Raw genomic sequence first — 23,134 nt, forward strand, 5'->3', positions numbered from 1 at the left:
TCTATGACGTTCGATCCGGTGTTTCCATTCCGGGGCACGTATCCGTACATACAGTATCCTACCGACTTGCGGGGCACAGGCACGGGCCCGGATACGAGTACGGACAACGCCCGGTTTCTTACATCTCTTATAAACGGAGTACTCTTTCCGGTGAGGTACATCACATGTGTTATCAATTCGTAGGTAAGTTGTTAGTCACACTGCATGGTTGGTATTAACAACAGTTTCATTCCATTTGATGATCATATGCATGGGGTATGGGGACGCGTTGGGACGGGCTTGTTGTCGTCGGGCTGTACAGTACGGTCCGGAGTAGAGTACCTCGAGTACAAATATGTACTTTGCTCATAGTGATCAAGGGGAGATATGCATAGTGATGCTGTATTTTATTTATATTTTGAAACATTCGCAAAATAAATACACTACATCAATGGAGTTGCGGTTACCACAAGAATAGAAAGAAAAGAACAAGAGAAGTAACCAGGACAAGGGTATGTCATGTACCTAATCTAGTAACTATGTACGATGTATTACCAATCAGGGAATAAATAGACACAACAGAAATAAAGGAATACCGGAGCCTCGTGCCCCGTTATAATACGGATAAGAAAACCCCCTCCTTCCCAATTTGCTACTCGTAAAGTGCATCATCTTTTTCTAAAAGATGGCGTGTCGTGGAGGTGACAGATCATGATTAGAGGTATACAGAGTACCGGGGTAGATTAAAGAAAAGGAGGACAAAGGAAGAAAGTCAATTGAGTGCTCAGGGCTCACTCCAGTCGACTTGGTCCGTCACCGGTTCCGATCCGTCCTTTGCGTATGTTACTCGAAGACGAAGGCGGAGTTTAGGTGGGAGTGTCTAGTATAGTTAGGGTCAAATCAATCTAAAATGATGGAAGAAACATACCCCATTCAATGATGCGATCTTCATTACTTGCACACCTTCATCTCCAGCCTCGAGTTCAGCCTTGTTAATCGCACCCAGCTGCAACCGCTGGCTCTTCGGCACGGCAGCTTGCAACCCTACGCTGGAAAAACTGCTGACGTGCGAAGAGTTGCGGAAACGGGCTTGGATGTGTGCGTTGCCATTGCTGGCCCGTTGCACCTGCAATTTAAGCGACAGATCGTGCTTGTTGAATGCCGTGTGTGCTGGTGGCACCGCGGCTGCTGGCGGCGGCGTAGCGGTTGACGCCAGGCCACCCAAAATGTCCATCGAGGCGGATGCCGGCTCCGCTGGTTTAGGGGATGGGGTGGCGCCATTCGATCCGAACAGATCCATAATGGCACTGGTGTTGGTTGATGGGGTGGGCTGGGGTGCAGGCGACGAGACACCGGAATCCGCTCCGCCCAAGATATCCGCTAACAGGTCTGCGGTGTTCTGCGTACTGGTTGGCGTTGGGCCGGCGGACGCAGGAGCCTCATTGCCGCTGATGAGGTCGAGCAGCAGATCTGAGTCTGCTGGCTTGGAAGGCTTCTTCGTCTTGTCCTTGAGATGCTTGCTTTGGCGTTTCTTAGTCATAGGGCCCAATATCCTTTGCTCTTCCCGAATCTCTGGTGGAGGCATCCGTTCCAGGACACCGCGCCGGATCTGGTCATAGCCAAAGAGGTTGGTGTATTCAACCGCGCGTTGCTGAATTTCAGTGTCCAAATCTGCGGTCTTACTGCTAAGGAACCGACGCAGACGCTCAACCTGGGACGGATCCGTCATGCGCACCGTAAGCTTCATCGAAGCCGTAATGATGTATTCCACCACAGTCTGCGATGCAGAAGTGCTGTTGAGGATGTTGATAAAGAGATCCACTATGTCACTCTCCCGGACCTCCTTGACGAGTTCCTCCTCCTCATACTGCCCACCATGAAGCAAGTTGTCACCATATTCACCAATCACCCACGCACCAGCAAGAATGAGACCCTCTTGCGAGATATCTTCCTTTAATGCCACGTAAAGTTTCTGTGCACAGTAGGTCTGCAAGTCTGGGGTGGTAGCAACGAGACGGACAAAAGACGACAAAATCTGTTCCTTGACGTGGGCACCGGCGAGCTTAAGAACCCGGAGAATCGTGTCCACATGCCAGCGCTTGTTGGGTGCAAATCGGTCAGCGGCGACGCCAATTTGGGAGGTCATCGAAGGCTTGAATTCGTTGTCGGCAACTTCCAAGAAAGCGAGCAACTCCCGAACAAGAACACGCACGTTGCTCTCGTTGATCAGCATGAAACTGAGGTCGAGCGCCCGTCGTCTGATACTGATATCAGGATCACGAAGACACTCGAGAATCGTATTGCGGTGTCTTTGTACGGCATTTGGTTCAATCGCCACGACCTTGTTTAATGTGTTGAGAGCGACGTAGCGGATGTTGTTGTCCTTGTTGGCAAGAAATTTTCCGAGGATATTGACACCCAACACTCTCAATCCCGAATCGGCTTCGATGTCGAGGATAACAAGGACGGCCTCGTAGAGAATCGCGTTTCCTACATTCTTGTTCGAGTCGGTATTGGTGGCCACCTGGGCCAGAATGTCATTGATCATCTCGCTGGTCTCCGCATCACCTCTCGCAACGACCCTTAAGAAACGTAGAATCTTCACCTGCAGGAACGGATCCGTAATCCCAGACACATCATGCTCAGGCGCATAACCGGAAGTTGTTAACCCTTTCAGGGCGCGAATCAGAGCAGGGGCCAGCGGCCGGAACATCTCGATCACACCTTCTTGTCCCTCTTCAGCTTCTTCAGCTTCGCACATGTCGATGGCAAGCGTTAATCCGCACAGCAGAACACCGTGGTTTCTGTCTGAAAGGAGTGTTTTGGCTTTTTCAAAGAAGTTTTCCTGCAGATCTGGGACCTTGCGACAGATACGCATGGCACACAATGCGGCCTTTCTCCGGATGTAGGGGTTCGGGGTGGAAAGGAGGGACTCGACTTCGGTGAAAAGGTCTCTGGACATTTCAATAGAGGCGATGTTACCCAAGGCGCAGAGAGCAAGTCCGACGATATACTGGTTCGAATGATTTAGATCACTGCGAATAACACGTCAGTCAATAGTTTCCCGGGACCTCTCTCCATGAGTAGAGAATAAGTCATACTTTTTAAGCGAGTTGGTCACTAGCGTCAAGACTTCCTGATTCTCATCCAACAACAGCATAGTTCCAAGATACCCCAGTCGCTTGTCGGCGAATCGATGGGACGCCAACAACTTCAGACATTCGATCTGACCAAAGTGTGTCCGCTCTCCGAGGGTGAATAGATAAAGCAGCTTAGCCACATTATTTCTCCTGTTGAGACGCAAGTATGAGACGTTGTCCGAAATCCCAGTATAGAGGACAGGTGTCTGACCGTGTGCCCGAATCGTGACTTTCTTCCCTGAACGATGCACGAATCGCCGCGCTCTCTTTTTGGATCACCGCTCGTTCATCGGCGATAGTCTTGGCTGATCGAACATTTCGGATGAATTGTTTGACTAATTGTATTCGCAGGTACCGGCCGGGTTAGCCATCGCATTGCGGGATAGGAACGTATGCAGTGTGGGGGACCGAGAAGGGGCTCCAGGAAAGCACTCACGGGATGACATGGCGGTCGCAGAAGGACCCCCAACGGGGTGACTGAGAGACAAGGTATTAACAAGGGAATTCAAAATATAAGTTCAAAGAAGAGGGAAAGCGAAGAAGCCTGCCTGCGCAATTCCCGACCGCGGAATGAAGAGATGAAGTCGATAGTTGTATACAGCTATTCTATTTACAGCCGCCAGCAACATGGCGCTCTAGGTCACGTGTTACAATTGGGTGTCAGTCTTGGCATCTGTTGCGCTAGTCTTCTTATGGACTAGTGTTCTCGTTCTGTAACAATCACGTGTATACCACGTGATATCTGGTTTCTGAGGCTTCAAGGCAGCTTACACAGATCTAGTATTACGAATACGAGCATCCAGTCCCATTACTGTGCAATACGAGGCCTATGGACACATGGCTTCGTTGCTGCCAATATATTTAGAGTAATCTCGTCGAGAAATGGCAGTATATCGAGTCCTCTATGCTATGTACTACTTACTGTACTATGCGACGGCGATCGGGGGCCCGGTGACGTAGATCCACTCCTCCGTAACCTGTCATTCTGGCGTTTTCCTTCTGCCTCCTGCAAGGACTGCTTATATTTATACTCGAGAATCATCTGTGTTTCCGGGGATCTCTTCAGATTCAATGCTAATCGAGTCTCCTTACTGTGTCCCGTGACTCCCTCTTCAGGATGTCGACCGCTGTCGAACAAAAGAATGGCCATCTGATTGCGCGGCCGCGTGTGGTCGCATCCAAGGAGGACGATACACTCACTCCTTATGCGGATCAAACAGCGTCGAATGCGAGGTATGACTCCTTCTACTACATATGGGAAATATCACGATACGTGTTCAAGCAATCTGACATTTAACCCGTGAGCTACAGTGACCGTTCAACCCCTGTCCCCGAAGATGCCCCCCCGTCCGCGCACTCGATATCAACAGCCAGAGCGCAAGTTCGAGCGCGCCGTCGCCTCTTCTATACAATTGACTATGTCCCTCGCGTATCCCACTTCGACCCGCGAAGTGATTACCATAACTTCCGCGGGTTCTTTGCGCTGTTCTGGATTGCGCTGGCTATCATGGTCTTCACCACTGTCCTCCGGAATATCAAGGACACGGGTTACCCATTGAGAGTCAGGGTATGGGGTATTTTGTCGGCGAATGTCTGGGAGCTGGGCCTTAGCGATCTCGCGATGGTAGTGAGCAGCGGATTGGTTTTGCCGCTTCAAAAGGTTTTCAGGAGTCGGGGGTGGCTGCGATGGCGCCGGGGCGGAATGGCTATACAGAGCGTGTTTGAAGCTGCGTGGTTGGCTCTATGGATCAAGTGAGTTTCACTAACCTTGGACGGGGAAATGGCAAACTAAATTTTGCAGTTGGCCGTTCATGCTGCGCTGGACCTGGACGGCACAGGTCTTCTTTACCCTCCACACCTTGACCTTCCTCATGAAGATCCACTCCTACGCATTCTACAACGGGCATCTGAGCGAAATCGAGCGCCGTCTGTTTCTACTCGACAACCCAAAGGCCGCTCCGACGGACGGCGTGGACCAATACCCTCATGTCCACCAACCCTCGCAAAAGCACACTCACAAGCGGTCCGGATCGATCCCAGAGCTGCGCGAGGACTTGGCCATGGAACTCACTTCGCCTCTGGGCAGCGTCACATACCCCCAGAACCTTACCTTCACTAATTACCTCGACTACATGTTCTGTCCCACGCTCTGCTACGAACTGGAATATCCCCGCAACCCCCACCTCCGATGGTCAGAACTGGCATTCAAAACGGCAGCTGTCTTCGGTTGCATCTTTCTACTCACGCACACGAGCGAAGAGTTTATCGTGCCGGTACTCAGCGAAGCCAACGCAAACTTGCAGGTGGTCGAGAGTATCCCAGAGAAGGGCCTAGTCCTCGCGGAGACGATCAGCATGCTCCTGTTCCCGTTCTTGATCACCTTCTTGCTTGTTTTCTTGGTCATCTTTGAGTACTTGCTCGGCGCATTTGCGGAGATCACCAGATTCGCGGACCGTCACTTCTATTCTGACTGGTGGAATTCATGTGACTGGTAAGCTTCATCTCACCTCCCCTTCTCTATCAAACTCAAACAAGAAGTTCGTTAACCTTAAAACAGGCTCGAATTTTCCCGCGAATGGAACGTCCCGGTCCACAACTTCCTCCGCCGCCACGTCTACTACCCATCCCGCTCGCACTTCTCCCAACCCGTCGCCATGATCATAACCTTTCTAGTCAGCTCACTCGCGCACGAGCTAGTAATGAGCTGCATCACGAAGAAAATGCGCGGTTACGGGTTCCTGGCTATGATGCTTCAATTGCCCATTGTGACTGTGCAGAAGTCCAAGTATCTTCGGGGGAAGACTACCCTTAACGTAAGTTTTTTGTCCTGTCCGCTACAGAAAATGAATTAAGATGCTGACATGTTGATTGCGAAGAATACGTTTTTCTGGTTCTCGATGATCTTGGGTCTTTCGATGATGTGTGCGTTCTATGTTCTGGTTTAGGCTGGATGCTTGAGAAGTGGTTTGTCGTCTGTTTTCTTCATCGTTAGATGTGTTATTATTCTGTGTCATTATTATTGCACATTGTGCTGTATACCCCTTTTCGAATCGTATTTAACATTCGATTGGTTTGTTGTGATGGCATTACTAGACAGATTTCCTTTGTATTTTCTTTGCATATCTTAGGCTCTCTCCTTTAACTACAATATAAGCGTTGCGCTTGAAAATGTCGAATATTATGAGCAGTTAATCATTCGTTCAATGAGTTCTGATGACAGAAAATTATTGCAAGTTCCAATCTAAGGGTGTATGCACCGCCGACCATCTGCCGATATACCTCGAACTGGACAGCCTATAAAAACCAAAAGACAAAGATCATAATTCTAATAATAAACGCAGCGGGCATCATAAAAAAGTCACATGATAAAAAAAACAAAAACCAAACAACGAACGGTCGTACCATGCAATCCAAAAACCTAACCAAAATCAACTCCAATCAATCAAGCATGCTCAATCGGCTCCTCTGGCAGAACCAACGCCTGTCTTTCTGACACGTTTCGTGGGAGACATGCTTTGAGAGGAGGCCGGACAATGTCGTTAAACAAGAAAGTGCCGTAGACCAGCAATGCGAATCCAGCGACCTGGAGCCATTTGAAGGACTCCCAGCCCAGACCCAATGAGACGAGCCAGATGAATAGGGTACGGCAGGTGTCGATCGTGCTGCGGGAGGTGGCGGATACAGTACGGGTCACCGAGAGACCGAAGAAGTTGAAACCACTGCGAAGGAAGATAGTTAGTTTAGGATTCTTGTAATGCTCTGTTGTGAGGGGAAAGTACAAAATGCTCAGCATAATGAAAAGACTAGAGAGGGAGACGTTGCGGTTAGTAAAGACCTCATGCCAGCCTTCTTTCGCATCAAAGTATCCATAGCGGCCCGCCGGTGTGCGTCCCACGGCAAGGTACATGATCATTGATGCAACAACAGTGACGGAGAGTCCAAAAATACCCTCCCAGCCGACAACCTCGAGTGGGTCCATGGCATAGTTCTCCAAAATCCATTCTTCCAGTACAAACTGCGACGCGGTAAAGATCTGAGCGGCAGCGATGAGCAAAACACCAATGACTACTTTAACCGTCTCAGGGGTCTGTGCGACAGTCCGGGCCTGCATCAACGCATGCAAAACAGCAGCGGTGGCATCCTCCTGCGGTACTTCATGCGCTTCTTCACCAAACAGCGCACCAGAAAGACCGACCAACGCAACACCAAGGACGACCACGACCAGCGCAGTCCATTGGTACAGATACAGCTTCCGGCGGAGAAAAAGAACACTGAAGAGTCCAACAAAGAGAACCAACGCTCCACGAGTCATCTGATAGATACTAGCGGCAACAAAAAGCAGACCGACATTCATGAGCGTCGTGCCCGCGATATCGCAGCATGCCGGTGCGGCGAGCAAAAAGATCTTGGCGCCCTTGAGCTTCACCCGCCCTTCCTCATCCACATCTGATGGTTTGGGGAGACGAGAAGCGCCATCGACATTATCAATCGTATTATCCTCATTATCGTACCGGTCATCCGTGTCGACGGGGTCGTATCCACCGGCAAGAAGAGGTGACGCTCCGTTAGTCAAACGTGGAACTATATATTGACGGTATACGTAGAAGCCAAAAACGAAGATCCAGCTACCAGATTCTCCGATAAACATCTGAATTCTATTGCAGCACATCATAGTCAGCGCCTATGCTCTTGATGGCGAGTATAGTATATATGGGGTAACTCGATAAGAACTTACGTCTGGATAACCGGCTGCTCAAAGGTTTTTCGTTCCCTAGGATCCAGAGAGTCGCAATTCCGAACACATTGCATATCCTTTAATTATCAAGCCGTGTTAGCAAAAGTGATATGGGGCTCGAAGGTAGACGGCGGTCTGGAGACCAACCTGGAACTTGTTTAGAATGGTATTGCAAACCCCAGTCACGAGCATCATCGTGACTAGGAACGGGATGACTAGATGGTCTCTAGCCATTTTGGGCGATATATGAATAGGATCTGGTTCCAAAAAGTGTCGTAGTAGGGAACTCGGGGACGACCAAGCTAGATCGTACGTAGCAAACTGACTCGGTATTCCTTTTTTAATGCAAGACAAGTATTATTGTTAACCAAGATAGGAGTAAACCGGCTATTGACCACCCATGCCGGACAAAGAGAGCAATGAATGGGTAGATGGATGGATGAGGGGAGGAGAGATGGAGAGGATGGCACGAAGCACGAAGATCACGAGAGGCTGATTTGGGGACCTTATCAGCTGCGTCTGATATCATGTCCTGATTGGGCTTAGCGTCCGGTCGTGACTATAAGAGTAATGCGGAGGACGGTATGTTAACAGTACAATACCAGAAACTACTGAGAATCACTTTGTTCGTATTGTAAACGCTTGATATTCAAAAACCCGGGAAGAATGGGCCAGTTGCCCAGTGATATCCTGCAAACAAACATAATGTACACGAACATTCATATTTACGCCAAAAGAACTCAAACAAATCACACGCCATCTGCTTTGCTTTGAAATCATTAAACCCTCGTAAATAAGTATGAAAAAAATGGAAATTGAAAAGAAGTAAAGGAAAAAGAAAAACCAATAAAAATACGCCATCAATTTACATGGCATAGATGGCTATTCCCGTATCATCATTAAGATCAGCCTCTTTCCGGTCAATGGTTTCCCAATCGAAATCGCTGGGCTCATTGAGCATGAAACCGTCGTCAAACCGGCTAGGCAAGTATACCCAGTCTGCTGGGATCCAGTTCTCGTCCGGATCACTTCCAATTTTAACGTTCATTTCCTCATCCTTAGAGAGCTCGCCATCCTTCGGAGTTTGTGTGCCGACACCTGTCTCCACCGACTCCGGCGTATCCTTGGACTGAACAGTGGTGAACATTTCAGAATTAAGGAATTCGTCCATCGGATCGACTCCTAACCCAGGCAGCCCCTCATTGCCAAAGTCCATGAATGCGTCGTGGATCGCCTCAAGAGAAATCGTACTGTCCGCCCAAGGATCCTTGGCTGCTGTGTCCATGCCAGATGGCTCAACTTTAGCAGCTTCCTTCTTGGCCTCCTTGCTAACAGTAGATTTCATGGCAGCGGCAGCGGTTGGCACCTTGCCTGAAAACGGTCGAGGAGTCATCTGTTGGCTCGATGCAGGTGAGGCGGACTTAAGCCCGATATGGCTGGGCACGCGGCCCATAGGAGTCATGCCAGTAGTGACCGGTGTCACACCCTCTGGTTTCACTTCATGTTTGCCAGGCACCGTTGGAGCTTCCGCAGTAACACCCTTCTTAGGTTCCGGCTTCTCTTCTTTGACCAGGCTACTCCGCATGCTTTCGATAGCAAACTGGAGCGGATCCTCGATATTCTCCTCGGCTTTGTGATTTTCCTCAATGTGCTTGTCTAACGTAGACTGGGACGCAAAGCCATGGTAGTGATGTTGGCATTCGGGGACACTGCACTTGAAGGCCGCTGAAGCCGTAGGTTTGCCCGTTGGTGTCTTTGCGCTTGCGGTTCCGGGGGTCGGAACCTGCCCAGAAGTAACACCAGCGTGCGAATGCTTTCGCCTCTTCGCGGGAGGAAGCTTCAACTTCTCGGGGGGCATGCTGCCAGGACCGTAGGCGTGAGGAACCCCTTGAGGAGACGGCGCCCCAAATGGAGCCGGCGGGACACCAGGAGCGACCCCTGACGTAGTCTGGCTCGAAGCCCGGCGTGCTCGCTGGAGTGCTTCCTCTTGTTGTTGAAGTTGCTGTAGATTACTCGCATTCAGAGCTGGCATATTGTTTTGGTTGGCTGGTGGCACTGTTGGAGCCGGACCTTGAGGCATATTTGGCCGCATACCTGCAGGCTGATGCTGTTGCTGGAGGTTTACACGTTGGATCATGGCAGTGAAAAGCTTCCTTATGTAACCGATACAACCAGTTAACCGTTCGGGCGACAGAGTGAGTTCATCATTCAACGTCCATTCCGGGGTTTGTTTGAACTGCCTCAGCAGTTGTATACGCTGTGATTCGAAGTGTCAGAAAATATGGTTCCGGGTTGCAAAGAGGGAAAGAGAATGGGAGAAGCAAGGAAGGCGGGGGGTACAGGGAGGGTTTGAGTGTATAATAGAAAGAAAAAAAAAAAAAAAAAAAAACTCACCATCCCAAGCAAGCTCCTCACGTTCTTGTCCTGATTAGGAACCTTTGCGAACCACTGTACCAGTGTATCCATTCTGCTAAGCATATCTATGCAATCGCGAAGCTGTTGGCTCATTACGGCTTTCTGCTCTGGTTGGAGCGGGATAGGATCGCCAAAGGGCACGGTCCTGGAGATGTCGTTGTACAGTCGTTTAATATGTTCAGGTAAGTTGTTCCATGCTTCCTCCGCAGCAGCTCGATTGATCGGGGTGCGATTCTGATTCTGTTGCTTTCGAATGTATGCTTCCGCTTGTTCGCGCTGATGAGGCGTCATTGCAGCCAACTGCTCACGCGTGAGGTTGAGATTGGGTCGAGGAGTAGCGCCAGGCACCGATGGAACTTGTGGAACTTGTGGGGCGGCAGTCTGGGTGGGCATCAGGCCTGAGGAGTTATGGCCTTCCAGTGACTCTTCTGCGTTCGATTTTCTCTTTGGCGGCTGTTTCGCAGCAGGCCCCTTTGTTGGCCCTTTGCCAGGCGTTGCATTCTGCGCCTTTGCAGCCTGCGCTTGCTGGTTTGCTTGCGGCGTTTGCTGTGCAGATTGAGGCTGCGGCTTTGCTTGCGGCGTACCCTGTGGTGCAATAGCTGATGGTTGCTGGATTGGCTGGGTTGGCTGGGCCATCTGGCCTTGGTTGACATTCTGTCCTGCAAAACCTTGCATTGCTCGGGCTCGGGCAGTCTGCAATTTATTGAGCCGGCTCCTAAACAGCACATCCCGAAGCTGTTCATCGGTATAATTTTGTACCTGAACACCCAAGCGGTGACGCGCCATCTGAACATCTTGGGGAGTCACCGGTGGCACTGAAATGGGCAATTGGCCTTGTGGGCCCCCTGAGAAATGCTGTTCGAATTGATTTCGGCCCGATGCTGGCATCGCCGCTCCATGACCTTGACCTGCTTGGTCAAGGTTGCGACCATTTCTTTTCCCTTGAGCCACAATTTGCGCCAAGTGATACTTTTGGAATGTGATCAACTTGTTTGGATCTACTCCCATGACTTGGGGATTTTCAGCAGCCCACTGTTTCAGCTGTCCCCAAGTCTTGACGTGCTTCGGGACAGGTGAAGTCTGACTATTGATGATCAGCGCTGGTGGGAAAAGTAGACCGTCCATTTCCTTGATTTGGTCGGGTGTCATTTCCAGTCCACTGCTTTGCTGGCGCAGAAGATGGATCTGGTAAAGCTGTTGACGTTGCTGCTGTTGCTGCTGTTGGGCAGACATTTGCTGTGACATCTGATTCTGCATTTGCCCTCCGCCCATATTGGGAAGCTGCTGCTGGAGGCCAAGGGATGCCCGGAGACCTTGGTTATTGTCCATCTGGCTATTAACCATCGGTTGGCCTTGCCCGGGTTGTGACAGGCTTTGCTGCATGGACACGGGTTGTTGCAGTGCAGCATTGGCCTGAGCGAGTGCCTGATTGTTTTGGTGGGCGCGACGTCGCTGTGCATTGAGAAAAGCATTAAGTTGATCCGGAGTCATTCGCGCTAGCTGTGCCTGAACCTGGGGAGGAAGATTCGCAGGTATTTGGGCTCGACCTTGAATCGCGGGCTGCCCAGGGAGGGACTGGACACCAGCAGGATGCTGTCCCATGCTCTGAGGTCGCGAGGGAGGCCGGGCCTGGGCAGCTACCTGTGTCGGAGACATTTGCCCTGGGGGCATGGGACGATTCAACATCGGCATTGCAGGACTCTGCTGAGCAATCTGTTGCTGAAGTTGAGGATTCCCTTGGCCCGCTTGGGCCATGGCCATTTGGGCCTTCTGGGCCGCTTGAATGCGGGCTGCTTGCGCCTGGGCCTGGGCCTGAGCCTGGGCTCGGGACGGTGTCGCATGCTGAGATCTGTCCTGTTGAACCGCTTGAGGATTCTGCAATTGCGATTGAGGCAGGAACTGGGGGCTGATGCCGGCCCCGTTCATACCGGCTTGGCCCCCTTGGTCGAGCGGTTGTCCAGGCTGGTACACATTGTGAGGCGTTGGGAATGGTGGCTGGTTCATCTGAGAGGAACTGGCGGGTACCACGAGCTGGCCTGCCTCCTGAGAACGCAACCCGTCCGCCTGTTGACCTTGAATGTTTTCCACATTGCCGATGAACGAAGAAGGGTCCAAGCCAGATTGAGCATGGCCAGGGAACGTCGAATTACGTTGAAGATTCATCATATTTTGATACATCTGGCGCTGTTGCGCAGACATCGGATCGCCAACCATGGGATTGTTGGCAGCATTTGGTCCATGAGCCATGTTTCGTTGTTTATGTCTCCGCAAGTTGTTCACGGCCTGGCAGCGGAAGAAATAGCTTAAAGGATCCATCTGCTTTTTCGCAATGAACTGTTTTTGTTCAGTCGTCATGTTTTGCAGATTCAATTTAATCTTTTCTATTTCTTCCGGGGATGTCATCAACATGATTTGCTGGGCATGTCGACGAACTTGTTCATGCTCCTGAGGCGACAGCGAACCGAGATCGTCGGGTAACGAGACGTTGGCCCCTGGTCGTTGCGCCCGTTGCGGCTGTTGCGGTTGCGGTTGTGGTTGCGACTGCTGCTGCTGCTGCTGTTGTTGTTGCTGCTGTTGCTGTTGCAGCATGGCCTGTGATTGCTGTTGTCGTTGCTGTTGTTGCTGTTGCTGCAGGGCAGCCCGGTGATTGGGGTCGTTCATTCCCATTGACACTTGTTCTGGATTAGGAATAGGAGATGCTTGCATGGGTCGGTTCATCTGGGGAGGCATTGATCCCGGAACTTGATTTTGCCCAACACCGGGAGGCATTATCCCATTCTGCATGACAGCGGCCTGTCTGGCACGGGTGTCACGAATATGAGCGAGTTTCTCGTTACACGCTTTATCGTACTCGGCCTAAAGAAAGAGAAGGAATGTTAGGATGCTGAATGTAACACAAGAGTAGACCAGCAGCGTACCCTTTGGTTGGCCTCTCTTAAGGCTTTCTGCTCAAAAGTCAGGGCAGCATGGGCAGCTTGGGCTACGTTTATTTGTGGCTGGAGTAGTCGAAGAGAAGATAAACTGGGCGGTAAAAAATTAGCATCAAAAGTCTCGCTTAGAGCGGCAGAAGCCATTACTCACATCTGAAAGACTTTAATCGCCCGCTCCTGTACCCTGACATCTGCTTTCCATCCGGAAAAGGGAGCCTGGGCTTGCAATGCTTTGACGGCTTGGTTGAAAATGACTGCATTCTCATTGTTTGGCATCTGCGGGTTGGCTCCGCCGGGCATGGCCCCGCCAACGTTGGAGAAGTTTGCGGGATTCATGTCAGCTACCCCGTCAATGGGGGATCCAGGAGCAATCCGCAAAAGTCGTCTTCGGACGTCAGCATTCGCTGGGGAGCGCCAACCCTCACACCATGTATTGATCTGTCAAACGGGAAACCAAAAGGAAGAAAAGCGCCGACAGTATTTCTTTCCTTCCGGGAGGATACGTATACGGTTCAACGACGGTAGAAAAACGGAGGCAAGGAGATGATTTGCGAAGGAGGATGCGAATGGGAACGAGAGAAAAACAGATATTGAAGAAGTTCGAGGTCGATCGCGGGTGGGACTCGTGGGACTCGGATCGGCGACGGAAACTCGTCGTCGCAGTTGTGATATATCACGGACAGATGACAGCACGAGACACGAAATACCAACACAGCAGGGAAGCGTTTTGGGCACCAGCTGTCGGTCGAATCCGTGGGGGTGTGTGTGTATTGGAGGTATGCGTGTGCGTGGGAAAGGCCGTGAGTCGCGCGAAGGCCAAAGTCAGATCAATGAATGACAGGGATGTTGCGGTAGGCGTAGGAGAGGAAGCTGGGAAAGACGGGCGCCGGGGATCGCAGAAAAGAGTCGTCGTGAAAGTAATAATAGTCGAGTAAAAATCGAACAAAAACGAGCAGGAGAAATGGCGATTATAGGGAAGTGAAGTCCGACACTAGAAAAAGGCTGATTGCCGCCCACGTTTCACTGGGTGAGTACAGGGAGAGCGGACGGTCGGGGAGAGGGTGTGTAGCAAAAGATAACACCGTCGAAACACTCTTTAAGGCTTTAAAGATAAAGCCACTCGAATAAGGAGAATAATTAAGAGGAAAAGAATTAAGAATAGGAAGAATATGAGGGAGAGAAAGAGAAGAGACGAAACAGGGAAAAGGTCGAATGTGAGATTGAGAATGAGAGAGACGGAAGAGGATGTGCAAAAGCAGCAGATCAACGGGCAACGAAGGAAGAAGAAGAAAAGGATTACACACAACACTCTGCTAATGCTACTGCGTCCAGTCAGACGACAGACAGCGAGAGTGAGATGAAAATAAAAGAATAAGAGAGAGGGAAGAGGAAGAGGAAAGACAGAGAGGGACACCAGTCTGGCGGTAGTGGTCAAGACGTCGGTCGATTGGTGGCCCAAAAGGAAAAACAAGCTGCCAATAAGTACAACAACGAATCCAACGTACTTGTGCCGGTTAGAAGAGAAAACAATCAAATGCAAGGTGCTGTCAATATATTATTCTAGTCAAACTATGGACTCGAGTTTATTATAGATGTCTAGTAATACTCAGTACATACTACTAGTAGTAGGATAACCGTACTCTACAAACGATCGACTGCCAGGTACAACTTACCGTACATTAGTTACATGGGACTGACTGTTTCCATCGTCGAGGCCCAATTTCCCGCGCTTCCATTTTTGGTTGCATCATGTGATTCCACGTGACTTGCTGGCGTCACCTTTTCCGGAGGAAGGCTGAGAGAGCCTCATCCGTCTCTATACCACGGCACACGACCTCCTGAACATCTCTCTTTACAGCGCATAGGGATACTCTGCATTTTTGTATCCTCACCAGTCTTTCGTTCAATACTACTACTATCTGTCGCACACCTCTCGCTCGTCATGATCAATTGCGATTACTACTACGACTACTATCCGGCTTAATCGCAATAATGTCGTTTCAACCTCGCTCTTCTTCCATTATGATGTCTGTCGCATCGTCCGTTCCTGTGGGCTCCAGTGTTTTTTTCTCTTTGGCTTTGTTTGCTATATGTATTCTTGTCCTGTTACTCTTGCGGCGCTTTCTTACTCTCCGCGCCACTCCGGCTTATCTCTCCGTCCCCGTATTTCTGGCCCTCGCACTGCCCGCCAGCGTTGTACTGCTAGTGCCGATTGATCTCGCTTCCAGCTCACGCGATGATGATACCGGTCCTAAAGCGATATGGCTTCCTGATCGGGTGGTTCTGGTATCCTGGAGGATTGCCTACTGGCTGATCTTTGTTCTAACTTGGTCTGTACCACCTTATGCAAGTGCTTTGCATTAGTACCAAAGTCGCTGGAGCTAATCATGTGTGTATTTCTACAGGGCTATTCTACCATTGCTTGGCGAATATATCGATTCCGGATATCGTGAACCTAAAGGCCGTCTTTTGTACTCCATTCGCTCCAATGCCCGCTATCAGCTGATAGTTTTATGCTGTGCGACCGTGGGGTTGGTCTACGTATCTATCCAGAATGGCTTCGATTTTACCTCGATTAAGGGGCTTGTCATGGCTCTTGCATATGTGTGGGGTCTCGTCCTGGCCATTTATTTGATGGGACATGGTTTGGTGTCAATTCCACGCACTCTGTTCCGAAATGCCAATGTCAGTGGCCGCTTGCGGAGGATCCAAGCCCATGCCCCGCGGGTCCATGACCGTCTGATGGATGCTGTCAATGATTTGGAGGTGTTAGAATCCCAGGTCGCACAGCTACAGAGTCGTAAGACGGGCACCGCACGAGACTTTCAGGAATGGATCGAAGAGTTGCCAGAGGGATCCAGTCCATCGGAACCGCGGGCGGCATTCCATGAGGCTGCAGACCGTTCTGCCACCGTCCCCGCAGTCATCACGGAGCGCTATCTGGCGAATCTAACCCGACGTCTCCAGCGCGCTCGACACCAGAAGGCTCGGTTTATGGACGAATGGGATCGCTTGGTGGTGTCAGCGGCCGACGTCCAGGCAATTATCAACTCTTCTGCATCAGCGAAGTTGGAGTTTGCTGAGTTCCCGCGTCGCTCCTCAATCCTGTCCGGCGTGACGATCCTGACGCCCTACCTGCGTTACCATCTCTATGTGCATGTCATCCCGAACTTCCGGCTGCTTCTGGGGGCGCTTTGCTCTGCTGCATCGGTCTGCATCATCTGGTCAGAATTGTTCAAGTCGTTGCTCCCGCGGCTGTCCGTAGTCAGTCTGATGGTGACCCACAACCGACAGGACCCGAAACCGGTCGGCTTCTGGGGACAGGTCACCGCATCTGCTTGGCTGCTGTACATGTGCTCGGCCGCTCTGGTCGGGGTGAGTGATGCAAAAGTCTGGGGCAACCGTGCTTTGGTGCGTCGCAACACATACGGGGAGAGTGCATGCTGGTACGCTGGATTGGTTGCACGGCTTACGGTGCCCATCGCCTATAACTTTCTGACCCTGTTACCTGAAAACACGCGGCGACATACCACATTCTACCTGTTCCTCGGTCGCCTCATTGATCTGACCCCGCTCGGAAAAGGATTCGATTATTTCTTCCCCGTTTTCATTCTGCTCCCAGTTTGCGCCACTTTGTTCAACTTCTACGGTCGAGTCAAGAATATCTGTGGACTGGGACTAGCCGAAGAGGAGACGGAAGATCTAGAGAATAATCCCAGCGGCTATGGCGTCGGTGGCTGGAGAGAGGGTCGCGAGTTGATCGACCGTGAATTGAGCGGTATAGGATCACTGGCCCTCAGCACACGAGGCGGTCGGTCACACTGGCAACCAAACCGGAGCGAAGGCCTCTCACGAGCCTTTTCGTCTGCTTCCGCCTCCTCGCGAGCTGCGCCAGCGGACGGATCGCGATCGTCCCGAACCGCACGGGGCCCGATGTCTGCTGCGATTAACGAAGAAGACGAGGATGAAGAGAACTTTTTCCAGGCATTTGCACATCGGGTAAAGAATACGTGGGATACCACTAGTACGCCGCAATGGCTTCAGGGAGAACCGTTCCGACTGCCACGGTGGATGACCGGTAACGAAAATGGCAGTAGTAACGGAAATGGGGTCACTACTGGATTGTTAAGTGGACGACCTAATAATGGTAATGTCAGGCTTTAATCTTGCTTTTTACTCTTTTTGCATGGCGAAGGCGTTCATGGTTTAGATAGGGTTGCTAGTATATCAATGGACATGTTGTTGTCTATGTTGCCTGCACGTACTCCGTACTATGTAGATAATACAACACACAACCTCGTGACAACCCTTGATTTCGCATTATTCACAATCTGACAAATACCCAATCCAATCTCATTACCAATGCCAATAAATCTCGGTACCCCAGGCATCATCGGCACTGGCAGCGGCAGAAAACTCCCAAAAACACCTTTCCGCCTCAAGTCTGCCTTGCAGCCAACTATCCTCATCCTTTCTCACCAATTATCCCAGGTATTCTGCCTATTCAATCCCGCATATAAAAAGAACATATGACCCTGCTGTCAGCAGAGACAGAGGCACAGGCACAGGCACAGTCCACCGGGTCCTGGGGCTACTACCGCTATTTGGAAACAATCGCCGAAAACATCAACGCGCACATCCCTGTTTTGTTCCGCCACCGACTCGTATCGGCGATTTTGGAGCTCGATTCGTCCATTAAACGGCGCTTGGATTGTTTGGGCTTCGATAATAGCAAATACAACAGCGCTACACTTGTTGTTATTCTTTGTGTCACGGCGACGGTCGTTTTTGCGATAAGTATCACGGCTATCATCATGAGTGGCGGGAACTGGCGCAGTCCGTTCAATAGGAGTTTTTGGAGTCGCACTCCCTCCTACGGCCCTGGTAGTGGAGGGGCGCCGCATGTGAGCGATAATGACTACAGTTACGTTACTGGTGGTGATATCGCACATGACTATCCGCAATCGAGACCCGCCCACGCGGATGACGGGCCCGATATTATCTTCCTCAAGCACCACAAGTACAAATACACCTTGGAGTTCCCCGCGTATGCGATGAGCGATGGCGCGCTGAGTGTGGGACAGCTACGACAGCGCGCGGCGGAAGTGACGCGCACGCCGGATCCGCAGCGCATCAAGCTGCTTTACAAGGGGAAGTTATTGGATGAGGATTGGGTGCAGTGCAGGGCGGAGGGCATGAAGCAGGAGTCGGAGGTGTTGTGTGTGGTGTCTGAAGTAGAGCCCGGGGAGAGCTCGGAGGGGGAGACCATGGATGTCCATGTCCCTGTTCAAAGGACTGGGACTGAGATGAGTGCAATGTCTGAGGGTGGACAGGGAGGCAGGAAGAGGAACCGGGGTAAGAAGGGAAAGAAGGCCAAGAACAAGAAGGAGTTTCCTGTTGAGCCGACCCCGTCGCAGCCACCGCCTCCTCAACCATCGAAACCAGCTATATCCACCAGCGCTTCGTCTCTCCCCGCCCCGGCTCCGAATCTGAACAGCTTCCACACGCCGGCCGATAAAGTCAACGCGCTGACAACCTACTTCCGCACTGAGCTCCTGCCTCCATCTGAGGCTTATATCACGTCACCACCGAGCGAACCCAAGTACCGTGACTTTGAGCACAAGAAGCTCACCGAAACCATCATGGCGCAGGTGCTGCTGAAGGCGGATTCGATTGATCATGAGGGAGACCAGGAAGTGCGGGGTGCGCGTAAGGCGTTGGTTAATGAGGCACAAGAGACGTCGCGTCGGTTGGATCAGGCTGCGAAGGCGTGATTGCTTTTATGTCGATTTTACTGGGTTTGCTTGTATATAAGGTTGTTGGGTTTAGTATGGGATTGTCATAGATAGTGTTTAGTATAAGGCTGGAATGTAGAGGCGTTTAGATATCATGAAATACACATCTGCTGGTCTGTGATATTTATCGTGTCCTGTAGTCGATAACCTCAGGGGAACGGCTTGCACGGTCCAAATGAACGTTATCGAGAACAACCAGCCAAGAGCCTTCTCAGTGTTTAGATGGGAAAGTCAATTGGTGATAGATCAGGTGTCAGTTCAGCTCCTCAGAGCAGAATGTGAGAGATCACAGCACATGGGATGGTCTGTGTCAATGTATTCTTCATTGCTTCATTCATTGTCTATTATACAGAGTGGTTGCTTTTTCTTGCTCCTACTATGGATCTGGACTACTCAACGGTCGATTCCCCCTAAACTCGAACACGACTCACTCTTAATAACCACTGGCGTCCCACCCACTTCCTTTTTTCTTTCAAAATCTCTTTTGCATTTTCTCGCGTGCGCGTCTACCTTTTCTTGCTGTCTCAGGGCATACATCGAGGATCACTACTGTTTCTACCAGCCACTGATCTACCCTCGCGTGTTCTGGATTCGCGGGTGTAGAGTTCGCCGCTCCCCTCTCTCTTTTTCCCCTGGTCCTCTTTTCATCTCCATCTCCATTTTTCTTCCATCTTTCCCTGCTCTTCGGAGTATTCTATTAATCTACCCATCATCATCTTCTTTTTTATACTCTTCTACTATCCTTATAATCAATCTATTCAATTCTCTAATCTATCTCTCGATTGGTAAGTCTCATCCAAGGTACCCTCCTCTCCGGTTCCGCACCCTGAACCAGTGTATCCAGAAGCTCAGCTATTGACTATTTACTCTTCCCGCCAGTAGTTCCCCTTTTGCGCCTAGAATCCTCCTCTCCTCTGCCGCTCGGTTTCTTGTCTCGTCTAAATTCTCCTTGATCTTTTCCTACTGTTCCTCTTCCTCCTCTTCTCTCCTTACGAGTCGGAGTACAAACCCGCCCGCGCTTGTCCGACCCGGCCTGGTCTGCCGCCGTCCGCTATCGTTCATTTTCTTCTTTTTTTCTTTTTTTTTCCTTCTTTCTCCCTGGAATGGCCCTGTCCAGCTAGCAAATATATTGGTCAGGTGGTCTTCTCATTATCTTTCCCTGTCTATTCCTGGCCACAATTGGTGTTACGGGTTCAGCTGGTCTGGCCTCATTTCTCTCTTTTCTCTAATTAACCCCTAAAAAAAGCAAAAAAAATTTTTAAAAAAAAGATACTAGTGGAATGGCAACCACCGCTGCTTATTCCGCTGATATTCTAATGCCATCTGGCGGTGTGAACGGGGGCCAGGCACAATGGGAGTACTCCGTTCCTGTCCGAGAAGACGTGCGTCCCCTGTCCCTGTTCTTTCCTTGCTAAACCCAAGCAAACTGACGATCGGCAGAGCTTTAACCGCCGCTCCAAGTCCCGTACCTCCCATGATTCCCACCGAAAGTCCCGCGACCGCAATTCCAAGGAGTCCCGGAGCTCCTCCATGTCCAGACAGCCGTATATGCAGGAGTCAAATTATAATAGAAACTCTAGTCGTGGACGACGTGATCATAGCCGTGGACGTGGAAGTGAGGCGGGAAGCTCCAAAGGTGTCTATGGTCATGAATCGGGGAACCGGAGTGTCGGGAATGTCAGAGAGTCGACCAATGGGACTCCTCCTGGCCTCTCTGAGGAGGCCAAGTGGATTCATCGTGATAAGCTGGCCAAAATTGAAAGCGAGGAACTACACCAGGCCGCTCTTCTCTTCCATCGTCGTACGGGCATCGAAACCAAATCCTCCCGTGGGAGGAGTCAGGCGACACGCCAACGTGGTATCAGTGAGTCGTCTGAGACCGAGCCGACGGAGCACAACGAACCCTGGCCGAATATGAGCGAGGAGCAACGGGAGTACGATAACGAATCTCCTGAACCTATTGAAGCCAATGGCGCAGCCACTGACCCGCACGATGAGCGCAAGACCTGGGATCTTCGCAAGCCTGAAGAGATCGCTGAGGAAGCAATTGACGATGGTGCATCCAGCGTATACCGTAACCCCCATCTTCGCAAGAGCTCCTCCCGTATCCCCATTCCCAGGACTACTACCACTCCTAACTTGCCCACCGAAGCACGCTCCCGAGCCCAAACCATGGGAGATGATGTCGACGCCTCTTCCCCCTCCAGGCCGCGTCGAGCTAGCGAGCCGATGACCATGGACGATTCTACGCCCACTCCGAATGGAAGCAGACCCAACAGCCGGGGTGCCAACGCAACCATGCAGAGCGTTGGAGGCAGGAGGCCGGCAGCCAAGAGTACTCAGGGGTCTACCAACCGCAAGACCTCTGCACCTGCGACGTCGAGAAAGACCACCAAGTCGCGTACGACGTCGACAGCCAACGGCACGAGATCAACCGCCAGAGGCGACCCCCGGCCCACGACGGCAGTGAATCGTCCCGAGGGCGATCCGCCATGGTTGGCAACCATGTACAAGCCGGATCCGCGTCTGCCCCCAGACCAGCAGATTATCCCCACACATGCACGCCAGATGATGCAGCAGCAGTGGGAGAAGGAGGGTAAAACACCCACTACATACGATCGCGGATTCGCTCCATTGGCTATTGCTAGTGACGCTCCTCCTTCGAATAACAATAATGATAATAATGAGAAAACCGAGGAGCCACCAAAGGAAGAGCAAATGCAGGAGAAACCGGAGAAACCGGAGACAGAAGGAAACAGCACCTGGCCGCTCTCATCGTCCAAGAGCCCCGACCCGATGTCTCCCAATGCAGGCACCGGGTACAGTCCGATGCCCAGAGTGCAAGACCCGCCTCCAGCGGCCTTGACGCCCAAATGGAGTCCACCCGTTGTGACTGCACAGGAGCCACCACCTCCGAAAGAGAAGAAGGGAGGCTGTGGCTGCTGTGTCGTTATGTAAAAGTTTTTCTTTCTTGTTTCCATCTTCTGCACCTCGAGTTTTGCGATTTCATTCCTTTGAAGATACCTCATTTTCTTTTTCACTTGTTCTTCAGCGATTATGGTAGGGTTGGTCGGTGTTTTGCTTGACGTCCTTCATTTTTCTTTATATCTTTTGACATCTTCTCTTCCCTGACATCTATTTAATCCGTCCTTTTTGAATCTACACCAGCGAGACATCGCTAGCACAGTATGTTGTCTTGCTGATTCTTTTTCCAATCGATCTTTTCACTCGTACCCATCTTATTGTCAACTTGTCCTCTTGCATTCCAATATTATATTTGTTGCATGTTTTCGGCTATGGTTCGAATGGTTATATAGCGCACAGTCAATACATTTTATGTACTCCGTAGTAAATCTCGCTATCTTTCTTTCTAACAAGGTACACAACTCGCATGGAACAAGAGCCGCATGGTATGACATAAGCAGCTAGCCTAGCACGTAACCGACCCTTGACATCACCGTATCTCCCACCAACCATCAACCCCTCATACAAAGAACCCCCTACCCTCCTCTTCTTCTCCCATTTTATATAAACAACGGAGATCCCATCTCCTGTAATTGCCCACCATCACTTCCCTATTCACCCGGCTCTTCGGCACGTTTGCCGCTCCTTCGCCCGCCGCTATGTCCGCTGCTAAGACTAAGGCTCAGAGCCTGATTAATGAGAATGCTGTTGGTGAGTGGCCGCCCTGCCTGCCTGTCCCAGCATTGAAGATTGCGCTTGCTAATAGGGACTTCAATATGTAGTGGTCTTCTCGAAATCCTACTGCCCCTACTGCAACGCCACTAAGAGTCTGCTGAGCGAGCTCGGCGCTAAGTACGAAGCTGTTGAGTTGGATTTGCTCGGTACGTTCCTGTCCCTCCCCCACCTATCTCCAGATTCGCTTCTATAAAGAACGAAGCTAATGAAAGGCGGCGCAGATGACGGAAGTGAAATCCAGACCGCTCTGCAGGACATCTCGAACCAGAGGACCGTGCCGAACGTGTTCATTCAGCAGAAGCATATCGGTGGTAACTCGGACTTGCAGGGTAAGAAGGGTGAACTGCCGGGTTTGTTGAAGGCTGCTGGTGCTCTTTAAGCTGTTTAAGCTTTGACAAGAGTTGACTATATTGGATATATGGAATACATGACTTGAAGATA

The 23,134-nt window shown here is 50.9% G+C and overlaps 8 protein-coding genes across 8 annotated transcripts; 5 read left to right on the forward strand and 3 right to left on the reverse strand.

Annotated features, from left to right (window-relative positions):
- Positions 1–442: 442 nt before the first annotated feature.
- Positions 443–3,704, reverse strand: EURHEDRAFT_407320 (AP-1 complex subunit gamma). The gene is made up of 5 exons (XM_040780516.1): positions 3,556–3,704; positions 3,331–3,454; positions 3,081–3,269; positions 908–3,014; positions 443–859 (listed from the first exon to the last, which is right to left on the reverse strand). The coding sequence occupies exons 1-5, from the start codon at positions 3,563–3,565 to the stop codon at positions 764–766; spliced, it is 2,526 nt and encodes an 841-aa protein (XP_040643050.1). The 5' UTR covers positions 3,566–3,704; the 3' UTR covers positions 443–763.
- Positions 3,705–3,930: 226 nt separating this feature from the next.
- EURHEDRAFT_407321 (putative sterol o-acyltransferase (APE2)) lies at positions 3,931–6,304 on the forward strand. The gene is made up of 5 exons (XM_040780517.1): positions 3,931–4,352; positions 4,431–4,871; positions 4,921–5,610; positions 5,677–5,932; positions 5,996–6,304. Exons 1-5 carry the CDS (start codon positions 4,237–4,239, stop codon positions 6,062–6,064), a joined length of 1,572 nt encoding a protein of 523 aa, XP_040643051.1. The 5' UTR covers positions 3,931–4,236; the 3' UTR covers positions 6,065–6,304.
- Positions 6,225–8,324, reverse strand: EURHEDRAFT_407322 (putative nucleotide-sugar transporter). Its single transcript, XM_040780518.1, has 4 exons — positions 8,002–8,324; positions 7,855–7,931; positions 6,899–7,774; positions 6,225–6,838 (listed from the first exon to the last, which is right to left on the reverse strand). The coding sequence occupies exons 1-4, from the start codon at positions 8,086–8,088 to the stop codon at positions 6,562–6,564; spliced, it is 1,317 nt and encodes a 438-aa protein (XP_040643052.1). The 5' UTR covers positions 8,089–8,324; the 3' UTR covers positions 6,225–6,561.
- A 395-nt stretch (positions 8,325–8,719) lies between these two features.
- Positions 8,720–13,535, reverse strand: EURHEDRAFT_445430 (uncharacterized protein; the record flags this gene model as incomplete). The annotated part of the gene is made up of 4 exons (XM_040783531.1): positions 8,720–10,111; positions 10,249–13,125; positions 13,188–13,290; positions 13,351–13,535. The coding sequence occupies 4 exons, from the start codon at positions 13,533–13,535 to the stop codon at positions 8,720–8,722; spliced, it is 4,557 nt and encodes a 1,518-aa protein (XP_040643053.1).
- Positions 13,536–15,224: 1,689 nt separating this feature from the next.
- Positions 15,225–17,363, forward strand: EURHEDRAFT_445938 (LMBR1 domain-containing protein; the record flags this gene model as incomplete). Its single annotated transcript, XM_040783559.1, has 2 exons — positions 15,225–15,529; positions 15,605–17,363. 2 exons carry the CDS (start codon positions 15,225–15,227, stop codon positions 17,361–17,363), a joined length of 2,064 nt encoding a protein of 687 aa, XP_040643054.1.
- A 650-nt stretch (positions 17,364–18,013) lies between these two features.
- EURHEDRAFT_445116 (BAG family molecular chaperone regulator) lies at positions 18,014–18,973 on the forward strand (the record flags this gene model as incomplete). The annotated part of the gene is made up of 1 exon (XM_040783514.1): positions 18,014–18,973. One exon carries the CDS (start codon positions 18,014–18,016, stop codon positions 18,971–18,973), a length of 960 nt encoding a protein of 319 aa, XP_040643055.1.
- A 1,301-nt stretch (positions 18,974–20,274) lies between these two features.
- EURHEDRAFT_373310 (uncharacterized protein) lies at positions 20,275–21,952 on the forward strand (the record flags this gene model as incomplete). Its single annotated transcript, XM_040778523.1, has 2 exons — positions 20,275–20,376; positions 20,435–21,952. 2 exons carry the CDS (start codon positions 20,275–20,277, stop codon positions 21,950–21,952), a joined length of 1,620 nt encoding a protein of 539 aa, XP_040643056.1.
- Positions 21,953–22,617: 665 nt separating this feature from the next.
- On the forward strand, positions 22,618–23,072 carry EURHEDRAFT_444952 (glutaredoxin; the record flags this gene model as incomplete). The annotated part of the gene is made up of 3 exons (XM_040783498.1): positions 22,618–22,669; positions 22,741–22,839; positions 22,915–23,072. 3 exons carry the CDS (start codon positions 22,618–22,620, stop codon positions 23,070–23,072), a joined length of 309 nt encoding a protein of 102 aa, XP_040643057.1.
- Between the last annotated feature and the right edge of the window lie 62 nt (positions 23,073–23,134).

The sequence above is a fragment of the Aspergillus ruber genome (genome assembly GCF_000600275.1).
Source record: "Aspergillus ruber CBS 135680 unplaced genomic scaffold scaffold00001, whole genome shotgun sequence".
Taxonomy (NCBI): domain Eukaryota; kingdom Fungi; phylum Ascomycota; class Eurotiomycetes; order Eurotiales; family Aspergillaceae; genus Aspergillus; species Aspergillus ruber.